Source organism: Perognathus longimembris, chromosome 7, assembly GCF_023159225.1.
Source record: "Perognathus longimembris pacificus isolate PPM17 chromosome 7, ASM2315922v1, whole genome shotgun sequence".
NCBI lineage: Eukaryota > Metazoa > Chordata > Mammalia > Rodentia > Heteromyidae > Perognathus > Perognathus longimembris.
The window spans coordinates 3,583,594-3,595,753 of record NC_063167.1 but is presented as its reverse complement, the minus strand read 5'-3'; the positions used below and the strand labels follow the sequence as shown (position 1 = coordinate 3,595,753).

Genomic DNA, 12,160 nt, shown 5'->3' with positions numbered 1-12,160 from the left:
CCCTCTCCACGACCGCTGGCTTGACCCCCATTTGCATCCCCATATCCATTACTCCACGATGTCCGGTCAGTCCACCACATTACCACATCACGAAGGTGCCAAGGAGAGGTGGGCTTCGTTTCCCTGGGGCTCACCCCCCGTCTGGCAAGGATCGGGGCAAAGGTCTCTGCTCCCCTGGGAAGACCCCTTGCTTTCATGGCTTCTGCCAGCAAAATGGGTCCCCATCTTCCCAAGCAAAGGAAAGTCCTTCAAGACCCGAGCTTGAGTAGACCTGGGCAGAATGGGCCTCAGCAGCCGCTCAACCGTGCAGACCTGAAGCTAATTTCAAGGTCAGCACAGAGCAGCCTGTGTCCTTCTGCCTCTAAAGTGGCCGGGCCATCTCCTTCCTCCTAGAGGGGGCTACAGCCCCAGGCTAAGAGCTATGTGTGGGAGGGGGAGTGAGCTGGCCACAGCAGTGCATTCCCAGCCATGGGCAGGGCCGCCCTGGTCAGTGCTGCTGTTCCTTCAAGGGCTGAGCCCATCAGCTAGCCACTGTTGCACACACATGCACACACACGTCACCTTGAGTTTTCACTTTGTATTTCATATCCAATGACAATACTTGCCGTGGGGACAGATTCCTCCCATCACTCCAGTCCTGATTTTTATAACATGTAAGGGAGCATCTCAAGCACAGAACCGCAGGGTTTGGGGATTTTGTCCACCCTCCAGGCCTGTTTGCCATGTTTATAAGGAGCTTAACCCTGGACGTTCTGGGGAGGGAGCTGTCTACATACCTAGCCCAGAACTGGGGATCTGTTTGTAGTTTTTTGAAAACTGGGCATTTCTCTTCTGTACAGGACCCAATAAAATTTTCCTTAAGATTTGTATCTGGTATTCTGAGCCTAGGTCATGAAACTACCTTGATAGAACCCAATGGCAGGCCTGGTCAGCCACCCCCAAATGCCTCTTCCTCGGGAGCCTGGCTAGTATGCCTGTGTTTGAGTTCCAGCTAACCCGACGGGCTTGCAGCAGCAGCAGCAGCAGTAGGAAGCAGTGGGTAGGTAAGTCGTCCCAGGGATGGCGGGGGTGTGCCAGTCCTTGTGAGCTTGATTCAGAAGAGCCAGCAAAGCAGGCCAGTTGTGTGGCAGATCCCTGATGGAACTCAGCCGCTCCCTTTTTAGGTCCACAAGGGCGAAGTCGCCATCTGGTGGCAGCAGAGGGCTTCTTCAAGCCCTAGAAATGAAGACCAGAGGCATCCCCAAAGCAGTGGGAACCTGTCTGTCCTTTGGTGCTGGGGGGCTGGCAGCTTCATGACCCGGACCAGCTTAGCTCCTAGGCAGGGCAGGAGCAGCCCAAACAGGAAACACACCCATACCAGGCATTTGTACTGTTATGCCAGATTTCCGGTCCCCAAAGACCACCAAGGAGCTGATACTGATGCAAACGCATGAGAGTCTTTATTGCAGGCTGGAGCCTGGACTCCCAACCATTACCGACACAGCGGATCTGGATTGAGAGTCCCGACCCTCAGATAGGCAGGGTTTTTATTGTGATTACAAAGGAGCAGGGTATTTCCAACTTGGCAGATACTTGTTTGGATGGCATTTAGCAAGCAAGTCTTGTCCTATTTCTATCGGCTATCTGCCCTTTCAGTTCTCTATTTTGGCTTTGATATCGGGAACTGGCCTCGGTATCAGGAATTGACAACAGGTGGTCACGTAGCACAGGTGCAGGGGGTTAGTACAGGGGGTAGGGCAAGTCGCAAATGGGTTCAGCAAGCCGTTTACAGAAGCAGAATATTGCGGTCAGTCTGGCCTAGTACCAACTTTATTTTAACAACTGCGACCATGTTTTCCCATTACCACTAAGCAAGCTTGAGCGGGCTAAAACAATCCAGTACTCAATCATAAGTAAATTAACCCAACAGTTACCATGGCATTTTTACTACTACTATGGTTATTTCTATAGTCTATAACTAAGATCATTTTCTACTGTCCCTTACCATGGTTGTTACCCAGGTACAGAGGGGAACAAGTGCTCCCTACATTTTTAAATGTCAAATTATAAGAAACTAGTCTCATGGGTAGGGGTGCAGCCCTCTAGCATGGAGTCATCACCAGGGCTTAGAAGCTGTTATAATTTTAACACTAAAATTTATATCTAGTCACTCTAGCTTTCAGGTCAGCCCTACCTAACAGTAGGTTTAAAAGGAGCTGTGAGGCAAGTGGTAGAGTACCAGAAAAAGCTAAGGGACAGTGGCTAGGCCCTGAGTTCAAGCCCTAGTACTGGAACAGAGGGGGAGGAAGAAGAAAGGTCCAAACAAGCAGGCATCGTGGAAAAAAACGAGAACTTCCTTGGTCTATGCATACGCGCGCCATCGGTTCGCTCTGCTTTTATTCTGCATAACAAACTGAGTAGAGATGCTGCGATCGCCCCTTGCCCACGCTGCTCTGCGCTGGAAGCCCAGGGGAAAGGGGGCGGCGAACTTGATGTTGGGGGTCTCCCACCCAGGCCACGCCCAGCGCCGGAGTCCCCACCGACCCAGGAACGGATGCGGGGCGCTCAGGCTGCCAACCCCAGGGGTCGGGACGGGGTCTGCGGAGAGCAGGCCTGCAGTGCAGGCCCCAAGGGTCTTTGCAGGGCGAGACGGCGCCAGGGCCGGGGCTTGGCCGGTGCCGGCCGGTGTGCAACCTGCGGTGAAAAGACCGAGCCTGCGGGGCGGGCACCGTAGGCGTGGCGTCCTGTCTGTGGGCGGGGCGGGGTGTGAAGTGGGCGTGGTGTCCCGTCTGCGGGCGTGGCGTCCCTCTGTGGGGGCGGGGCTGGGGCGGTGGGCGTGGCGTCCCGTCTGTGGGCGGGGCTCGCGGAGGCGAGGCGGGCACGGACCCCGGAGCTGGCGGCTTCTGAAAGGGTCTGGCTCAGGAGAGCTTCTGCCGCTGGGCAGCTCGCGGGCGGGGGGAGGGGGCAGAGGGGGGGACGGCCGAGAGGGTCCCGTGGGGGGCGGGGTGGGAGGGCCTTGCGGGGGGGCGGGGCCCAGCGCGCTTTGTGCCGGTGGGAACGGGGCGCCCGCGGTGGGCTGAATGGGCCGGGGCGGGGCGGCGATTCTCCTCGCTGCGAGGGGTCCGCTCCGCCGCGCGCAGACGGCGATCTTCCCACCGCCGCGCGGCCGGGGGGTGGGGGGGGGGTGGGCGGGGCGGGTTGCCCGCCGGGGTCCCTGGGAAAGGGGCCCAGCCCCTCCGGAGCTGGTGTGATTTCTGCCAACTCGCGCAGAAGCGGCGCGAGCCGCACCCACCTCGCCACCCCAGCCCGGGACCAGGTCGATCTGGCGACCGAGGGAGCCCCGCAGTCGCCATGCGTGCACCCCAGATCGTGGCTGCTACTGGACCACGCGCGGCCCGGTGCGCCCGAGGTCTTGCTTGGGGTCTCACCAGGGCCGCCAGAGGCGCAGCCCCCGCCCCGGACTCTCCGCTCGGCCGCGGGGCGCTGGCGGCGGCGCTGGGGCGCTGGTGCCGGAGTCAGGGAGACCTGCCTGGAGGAGGAGCCGGGGTGGCGGGGGCCAGGAACCGCCGGTGGACGCCGCAGGAGCCCAGATCGCTGGGACGGCTGGACCGGAGGCGCCGCCGGCAGAGGGCGCCGCGGGGACCGGGCGGGCGCTGTCCATGGTGCTGCCGCCCGCGCGCCAGGGCACCAGGGGGCAGCAGAGGCCGCCGCTGCCGCCCTCGCCACGTCGTGGGAGCTGGCTCCGGCCCGGCAGGCAGCCGCGGAAGCCGGACGGGTACTCGGCCCCGCTGGGCACCAGCCGGGGCCCTGGAGGGAGGGGAGCAGACCGGACAGATGTGGAGGAGAGCGATGAATAAAAGTGAAGCCATTCGAGCGTCCCTTCCCCTTCCCCCGGCTCCCTGCCTGCAGACCTCGGCCCACTGGAAGTACAATCCCAGGCCAGGTTGACCTTTGCTGGCTCTCCATCCGGCGAGGAGCCGCTCCTCACCCAGCTGAACACCTGCCCGCCCCCAGCTCCCTTCTCCATCCATCCCTCCTTCAAAAAGGAAAACGTGCCTAGCAAGGGCAACGCCCTCGGTTCGATCCCCAGTGCCAAAGAAACAAAGACCCCAAAAAAGTACAGTTTAAAAAGAAAAATGTCAAAAGCTGGGTTCGGTGGCATGTGCCTGTAATCCTAATTACTTGGGGAGGCTGGGATTCAGAGGGCTGGAGTTCTAGGCCAGCCAGGGCAAGAGGTACTGGCATGCACCTATCCAGCCAGCTATTTGGGAAGCATAAATGGACGGAGCCCGGTGTGGCCCCATATTTCAAAATAATCAGTGCAAAACAAGATGGACTAGTGGTGTGGCTCAGTAGTAGAGGACCTGATTAGCAACTACGTGGTCCTGAGTTCAAATCTCAACACTGCTTTTTTTTGTCTGTCATGGGCTTGAACTCAGTGCCTCTACTACTTTGAATCACAGCTCTACTTCCAATTTTCTGGTGGTTAATAAGAGTCTCATGGATTTTCTTGCCTGGGCAGTCCTTAGATCTCAGTCTCCTGACTCACTAGGATTATCGGCATGAGCCACCAGTGCCTGAGTTAAAAATATTTTTGCAACAGGCTGGCCTCGGACCAAGTGCTGGGATTGTAGGTGTGTACCAGCAGGCCTGGCCCCATCTTTCTGTTATCTGGCTTTGTCAAAATCTCATAGTTTTGCTCACACAAGCTCCCCTTCCATTTGTCCACTCCAGCCCCTCCAAGTCCTCTACCTTGCACCAAGTTCTGAAGGCTTTTCATGTACTTCACGCTCAACTCCAGGATGTCTGCCTTTTCCAACTTGCGTTTCCGGATCTGTCATGCGGTACAAAGGGCTCTTAGCTGGCCACACTGGAATGAAGGGGGTGAGGCTGGGTGTGGGTGTTCTAGTCTTACCTGATGCGGGTAGTGCTTCTCCAGCAGTGACTTCAGCTGCTCCAGTGACCCGTTGATGCGGGTTCGGCGCTTCTTCTCCGTCAGTGGCTTGGAGATCTGTGGACCAACAGCTTTGAGAGGGCCTTGGGCCTGCACCTGGTACTCCTACCTTCCACACTCACTGGCTGGAAGAGCCCCACTCCAACCCCTGAGGACCCCATACCTTTCGGAAAGTGCTGGCTGGGCCACAGGAGTTGCCCCTGCCCCGGGCAGTGGGCTCTTTGCCCATGTTGCAATGTCTGTGGGGGTAGGAGGCAGCCTGGTTTAATAGGGGCCCCTCGTTTACATGTCAATGAGGCCCTTGGAACTGGAGAAACCCAGAGGGGGAGGGGACAAAAAGGGAAGCCAGGGGAAAGGTCCCCACATCCCTCCCTGGGGCCCCTTCCATAGCCCAGGCTCCTTTTGGCCTTCAGGACCACTCCTCTTTCCCTGGGCCACTCTTTCCTCTTTCTCGGTCTATTCTCATCTCTCTCTCCTGCCACTTCCCAAGTCTAGGGGCCCCTCCTAGGCCCGCCCCCTCAGTTCCCCGTTGGTCCCAAATGCCATAGGTTCTGGGCTGAGTATACTGAGTATACTCACCGAGCTCTGGCTACCCCATGCCCCCGAGTATTCTGGGGGTGGGAGGCCTGATGACTAGGACAGGGCTAAGGGCTTCCTGGGGCCTGATGAAGACACTGAGGCAGGGAGAGCCGGCCACTGATGCCTTTCTGCTCCCTTCACGCTCCAGCCTCACGGCCATGCCGAATTAGTCGCCCTAATGTTGGGACAATGTAGCGATTTTCTGCCTGTGGCTGTTCAAAGCCAGGCACCGGCAGGGCCCAAGGGGGCTGTGCAGCAACATGTGTCCCATTAAAGCATGCAGCCCGCCCGTGCGGCTGCAGCCCGCTCTGCTGTGGCCTGAGGCTGGGGTGCTGGTGCTGCTATCACCCACAGCTGGGAGGCTGGCGGGGTGAGCTGGACCACCGGACCCCGGGCCCGGGGAGGCAGGCGGGGTGACCTGGACCACCGGACCCCGGGCCCCGGGAGGCAGGCGGGGTGAGCTGGGCCACCCGACCCCGGGCCCTGGGCGCCCAGGTTGGCTGCTAAATGGAGGACCATCCCCCTCCCAGGAAGTCCCTGGAATTCTACTCTGCCGCAAGTGGCGGTAGGGTTGGGAGAAACCATTGATCTCCGGGGAGAATCCCAGCCTGCCCTCGAGGCCGGGCCCCTGAACCTGTTGCTGGGCTTCCAGAGGCCTCACGTCTGCTGGGGGCTCAGGGGGAGCGGAGCCTGACCCGCCCCGGGCTCCTTCGGCGGTCCCCGCGGCTGGCCCTCGCTCTGGGGATCTGAGGGCTTGGGGGGCGGGGGGGTGGTGAAGCGGGATCCCGACGGCCTGGGAGGCCCCACGAAGCGGCCCGCGTGAAGGCCGCCAAGGCCCGGGGCACGCAGGAGGAGGAGGGGACATTCCCGGGCCGTCAGTCCCCTCCCCCCGCCCCCCACCCCCCCACCCCCGCTGGCCGACAGGATGCGGGGTGGCGCGCGGGCAGCCCGGCTCCCAGGCGCCCAGCCGCGGGCGTGGAGAATTGCGCCCCGCCCTCCCCCTTTCAGGCCGGGGCGAAGGCGGCCACGGGGTGGGGGCGCTCTCCCTCCCGGGACCGCGGAGCCGCGGGCCGCTCCGGGCCGCTCCGGGTCCCCCGGACGGGCGGCGGGGCGGCGGGGCGAGGGCGGGCGCTGGCACGCGCCCGGGCCGGGCGGGCGGAGGCCGCGTCCGCGGGCCGGGCTCGGGGCCCCGGGCGGAGGCGGCGCGGCACAAAGGCGCCGTGGGGAGGCCGGGCCCCGCGCCGGGCACAAAGGGGGCAGCCGAGTGTTGAGGGCATTGTGCGCGCCGCACAAAGCGGGCCCGGCCCCCGCCCCTCGGGGCCCGGCTCCCGGCGCCCCGCCGCGCGCGGGCGTCCAGCTGCGGCACATCTGTCCCGGGGCCCGGCGCGCGCCTCCCCCGGGCCGCTGCCCCCTCCCCCCAGCCCCGGCCCCCCTCCAGCCGCGGGGCAGCCGGCAATTTGTCTTCTAAACACAATCCTTCCCCGTAAACAGCCGTCCGCGCCTTTCAGCGCGCGCATTAGCAAACCAATGGCCCCGCGCGCGAGTCTGGCAGCCCGCCACGGGGCGCCGGGCCGCCCCATCTCCGGAGCTGGGGCCACCCGAGGGGATCCCCGGCCCCGACGCACGGCCAGCACCACCCCAGCAGCACCCGCAGTCGCCCCCTCGCCAGCCCCGCGCCCGGGAATCCCGGCGGCCCCGGGCGAGGTCGCTCACGTGGGTGGCTTAGTGTTTCTGAGCCGGTGGAAAATTGACCGCAAAATGCGCTAATTCGCAATGTTCTGCTTGGGCTGCGGGAGGCCAGGGCGGGATTGTGATTGTCCGGGCCTCGGGCTCTGCCCTCCCGGGCCCGCTTAATAGGCCGCCGCCTCTGCCGCCCAGTGTGTCCCCTGTGGTCAGTCCTTCCCCTGGGGGCTTTCCACCGGCCTGATGACCCCTCCATCACCTGCACAAACAATCTTTTTTTTAATCAGTTCTGGGGCTTGAACCCAGGGCCTGGGCACCACCGTCCCTGAGCTTTTTGGCTCAAGGTCAGCGCTCCACCACTTGGAACCACAGCTCCACTTCCAGTTTTAGATGGTTAATTGGAGATAGAGACTCAAGGACTTTCCTGCTCCGACTGCCTAGGAACCACGACCCTGGGATCCCAGCCTCCTGAGTAGCTAAGATCCTAGGTGTGAGCCACTGGGGCCTCGGGTCACACTCGATCTAAATTCTACCCTCCCTTTTACTAGAGTGGAGACTGCTTGCTCGCTCCATTTCCCTCTGGCCGGGGTTCAGCCTTGTTTCCCTAGTCAGCCAACGTCCTCGCATAGGGTGAGATCACGGGAAAAGATGCCAGGAGAGTCTCCTGAGCCCTTTCCCAGAGACCCACCGTGAGGACTTCCTGCCCTCCTCTCAGAATCATTCGCAAGTCCCGCGCTAGGCTCAAACCTGCACCCTCAGGCAGACCCGACTCCAGAGAGGAGCCGACAGAGAAGCATCTTCAGAAGGGAGGAGCGAGGCAGCCATCGCCCTGTTCTGGAGGAGGAGGACAAGCAGGACAAAGCGCCCCAGGGCTGCTGGGGAGATGGGCCTAGAGGAGAAAGACAAGTCCTTCGTGGACCAACTTAGAAACTGGGCCAGCACCTCGGATTCCATCTTTAGCACCCGGCGTCCCCAAGGCACCTGGAAAAGAGCACAGGCCCACGAGGAACGCTGGGAAAACCTAGGTCTCCTTTGCCCATTTAAGGAATAAAGTTCCTTCTGTATCTAATTCTGGAGAGTTCTCTGTGTCTCAATGGCTTCTCAGAGACCCCTTCTTTTTTTATCATACTGGGACATTTAAGGAAATCTTTAGCCTGTACCTTTGCATCTGCCCTCAACACATTGAGTCAGGTCTTCAAACCCTACCAGAAATCCCACCCTTCATTCCAAGAGACGCCTGGCAGGGCGGGGCACCGGTGGCTCTGGCCTGCCAACCTAGCTACTCAGGAGGCTGGAATCTGAGGCCTGCAGTTGGAAGCCAGCCTCAGCAGGAAGGTCCTTGAGATTCTTATCTCCAATGAACCAGGAAAATGCTAGAAGTGGAGCTGTAATGCAAGAGGCAGAGATCCAGCCTTGAGCAAAAAAAGCTGAGGGACAGCGCCCAGGCCCTGAATTCAAGCACTGGTACTGTCATGAAAACAAAATAAAGAGTAAGGAATGTGGCTTAGTGGTAGAGTACTTGCCTAGCATGCGTGAAGCCCTGGGTTCCATTCCTCGGCACCACACAGACAGAAAAAGCTGGAAGTGACTCGGTGGCTCAAGTGGTAGCGTGCTACCCTTGTGCAAAAGAAGCTCAGGGACCATCCCAGGCCCTAAGTTCAAGCCCCAGGACTGGTAATACATAAATAAAATAAGTAAATAAATAAAAACTGCCAACTGCTGAGCCCCTCATGGACTAATAGTGACGACCCATAAGTGGTGAGAGAAATGTGTTGTTCCCCTCTGCAGATGTATTTCAAAGTGGAATGAAGTGATTGCTCCATGTAATTACCTACTGGGACACAGCAAAAGCCCTGAAAGGGCTCAGCCAATTGTCTTCAGATGGGGTTGGAGAGGCTGCAGTTGTTTAACTCTCTTTATCTGCATTGGAACTCCCAATAGCCTGGCAGCCGAGGGCTCTTCAAGAGACAAAGACCCGGGACTCCAGTAAGTGTATCAACACTGACCGGGTTGGCCCAGCTCAAGGAGAGTGAATTCAGAGAGACCCGCATTGTCCCCGCCTTTTGTGTCACCCACCCCCCAGCTGGCTCTAACCTTTAAATATTTACCCGGCCTCTTTGTGCACATATGACTTATGCACTTTGGGTTGATGTGCTCATAAATTACACATCATTTACCCGTTTCCAGACTAGAGAGAAGGGACTTTCATTCCTCCGGTCTGTCTCCCGGGAAAGCTACAGACGCACCAACCGACAGCCGCCCTCCCTGCCTCCTCGGTACATGGACAGGACAGAGGCCGATCGGAGGCCTGGCATCCATCATGAGGAGGAGGAAGCAGGGAGCCTCCTGGGCATTTGTCCCGCTTGCTTGCAGAACATGCAGAACCTGCAGACCGGGAGGAGCAAGGATCCCTTGCTCCTATCCATGCATCTGCTTCCACCTGCTCTGAGCAGCCCCTCAGATGGGAAGCTGCTTCGATCTCCTAACCCCGCGATGCGGTCCTGGCCCCTCCCCAGGGCCAGCCTTGGAAGAACCAGCCTTGGAGCAACTTTACCTGCCACTGCTCTGGACAGGACCTTTGCCAAGTGCCAGAGTTGACGTCCCTGTTTGACTCTATACTTAAACCCTGAGCCCCTCACGTTCCGGGTTTCTTGAATCTCTGACTCTGCTCCGTGGTGCTTGGTGCCCTTCTTCAGTGATGAATAAAATCTGATCTGATATCTTAAGGCCTCTCTGTCTTCTTTCTTCCCTTTTGCCCTCTTAATCTTTCTTAACAGCTTCTTCCCTATTCTGGCTTGCTCATTAAAGCAAACCCTGCTGAAAAGACAGAAGCCTGATTTCATCTCAACTTGATACAGTTCAGGACACACACACACACACACACACACACACACACACACACGGGCTCAGGAAGGAAAGCCAGTGGTGGGGGATGGCTGGATGGGGGAGGGGGCTGCAAAGGGACCCTAGTGCATGAGAAAGCCTTCCTTTGTGCTTGCCCGAGAGCTCCCAGAACAAAACACATTCACATGCTTATTTACAAGGAAAGGCAAGCTGGGCATCCCGGGGCTGAGTGCTTTTGTCTGTCTTTTATTTTTGTAGGCTTCAGAGTATGTTTGTTTGACCAGATTTCTTTCCTTTCAGTGTGGCTCAGCTCCCTTCCACCCACGGAGTGTAGCCCCACCTGAGCTGCCCCCCCCCCCCAGGAAAGGGACGGGCCGAGAACGTCACTCGGGCACTCCAGCCTGGGCTTCACATGCTCTGCACCCCCAGAATGCAAGGAGCAAAGCACTTCTCCCCACTGGGTGGTCCCCCCCCCCCCCCAAGGCTCAAGCTCCCTCCTTAAAGGAGCAATGAGCACCCTCTAGTGGCCCTGGGGTGTCCTGGGGCCCGAAGGCCAGCTTCTAGTCTGGTTGGAGCTCCTGTTCTTTGTCCCCAGTAATAGTAATCTCCTTTTAGTTTGTTTGTCTGTTGCTGTGCTGGGGATGGAACTCGTCTTGCATGGTAGGCAAAGGCTCTACCACGGGGCCTGACTGGGGTTTTTGGAACAGGAGCATATTCTTAAGTATTACTTCAAGCATCTTGCTGAGCTCTATAGACTAAATGCCAATCCATGATAGTGAAACCAGTGTTAGGTTTTTAAAGTAGGTAGCCGGTAAAGGAAAACACTACGCGGTATTCAGGCAGGAAAGAAAGTTTATTACCAAACTGCTGGCCTGTAGCCAAGATGATCCATGGCCAGAGGGGAGAGAGAGGAGAGAGGAGAGAGCGAGAGAGCGAGAGAGCGAGAGAGCGAGAGAGAGAGAGAGAGAGAGAGAGAGAGAGAGAGACAGAGACAGAGAGAGACAGAGACAGAGACAGAGAGACAGAGAGAGACAGCAAGAGAGAGAGAAAGAGAAAGAGAGAAAGAGAAAGAGAAAGAGAGAAAGAGAAAGAGAGAGAGCGAGAGAGCGAGAGCCCCAGCCCTGCCTTATATCTAGGGCAGGGGCAAGGGGTGTGGCCAGGTGGATTAGGATGTGACCTCAGGGAAAGGGGAGGTAACTGCCTCCAGGTCTGCAGGTTACCCAGGTAACTGGGTGGAGACTTAATGAGGTGGGGGGAGCTACATGGAGCCCTCAGGGAGAGGACCTAAGAACCAGCACCCACATTTTGCAGGGAGCTAAGAGTCACAGAACTGACTTGGCCATGGTCGTGGTCATGACGTGGCTAGCATGGGAGCTGGAGCCGGTATCGCCAGCCCCGGCTCTCCAGACACAAGCACGGCCATTGGGGCTCCTGCCAGCGTGGAAACCCACTAAAAAGTGTGAAAACATACAAAACCCTTTTGAGTCCCTAAAATGGCAGCCTGAGGCAGAGCAGGGAGTCCTAAAAAAGAAAAAAACTGAGGCTGGATAACAGGGACATGTTCTGGTAAATGTCACCCAAGCCCTTATAAAACTCAACAATGGGACATGTAAAATGTGGTTTTTCTCCTAACCTGCTAACTAGATGCTTGCTTAAATGGGAAATAGCAGCTTTGATGTGATGACCATTGTGCAAAGTTTCCAGAGAGTAATTATACTGATCTGGGAAGCACGGTAAAGATGCTAAAAGTTGCGTTAAAGATCATGGTCTTATGCTCCCAATACATGCCACTGGCTAAGGACCCTCAGGAGTCAAAGATCTGACTCCAGACCAAACAAAAAAAAGGGGGAAATGAAGACAATTAATCTGTTGATATACTAGCTTTCGACACCAAGTATTGCTAATACTGTCCTGTAGCGTTCAGTGTAAAACTTCTCTGAAGCTGGCCCCTGCTGTAAAGTTATGTCATTGTATTTACCCAACTTGCTTTGAACTTGTTTTGCTCTGTATCAGTCGCACCTGTAGCGCCCTCCTCCCTGGAGAGTTTCATCCTGTTTTGCGGCCTGATTGTCAGATGATTTCCAGTGAAGATCAAGAAGCCCTGATCTGTTTGTTGTGACT

At 58.0% G+C, this 12,160-nt stretch overlaps 1 protein-coding gene across 1 annotated transcript; it reads right to left on the bottom strand.

Moving 5' to 3' along the window:
• Positions 1-3,403: 3,403 nt before the first annotated feature.
• On the bottom strand, positions 3,404-5,162 carry Hes3 (hes family bHLH transcription factor 3). Its single transcript, XM_048349812.1, has 4 exons — positions 5,097-5,162; positions 4,895-4,990; positions 4,732-4,813; positions 3,404-3,786 (listed from the first exon to the last, which is right to left on the bottom strand). The coding sequence occupies exons 1-4, from the start codon at positions 5,160-5,162 to the stop codon at positions 3,404-3,406; spliced, it is 627 nt and encodes a 208-aa protein (XP_048205769.1).
• Positions 5,163-12,160: the final 6,998 nt, after the last annotated feature.